Source organism: Buceros rhinoceros, unplaced genomic scaffold (assembly GCF_000710305.1).
Source record: "Buceros rhinoceros silvestris isolate BGI_N320 unplaced genomic scaffold, ASM71030v1 scaffold37308, whole genome shotgun sequence".
NCBI classification, from domain to species: domain Eukaryota; kingdom Metazoa; phylum Chordata; class Aves; order Bucerotiformes; family Bucerotidae; genus Buceros; species Buceros rhinoceros.
This window is the reverse complement of record NW_010426921.1, coordinates 1,897-2,243: the sequence shown is the minus strand read 5'-3', so window position 1 is coordinate 2,243 and position 347 is coordinate 1,897. Positions and strand designations below refer to the sequence as shown.

At 62.2% G+C, this 347-nt stretch overlaps 1 protein-coding gene across 1 annotated transcript in view; it reads right to left on the bottom strand.

The window, feature by feature from the left end:
• Positions 1–347, bottom strand: part of LOC104498336 (ankyrin repeat domain-containing protein 34C-like) — a gene marked incomplete at its 3' end in the record, with an annotated part of 979 nt that overhangs the window by 456 nt on the left and 176 nt on the right. The window contains exon 2 of the mRNA XM_010141692.1: positions 3–344. Within this exon, the coding sequence (XP_010139994.1) occupies positions 3–344 (342 nt within the window). The remainder of the gene's footprint in view (positions 1–2; positions 345–347) is intronic.

Below are 347 nucleotides of genomic sequence, written 5' to 3'. Positions count from 1 at the left end.
TTGTCGTCGGCGTTGATGGCATGGACCAGAGCAGATGCTCCCGAGTGGTCCTCGAGGCTGGGGTCTGCCCCGCTCTCCAGCAGCAGGGACACCACGTCTCCGCCGGCGCCGCGGATGCAGGCGTGCATGAGGGCAGTTTTCCCGGATTTGTCCTGGATGTTGGGGTCAGCTCTGTTGTCCAGCAGGTACTTCACCATCTTGGCCTTGCTAATGCTCTGCTGGTCGACGTGTTTGGTGATGCAGGCCACCATCAGGGCTGTCTCCCCTTTCTCGTTGCTCTCATTGATGTAAGCCCCCCCTTCCAGCAGCAGCCGGGTCAGCCGGAGCCGGCCGAGCCACAACGCCTT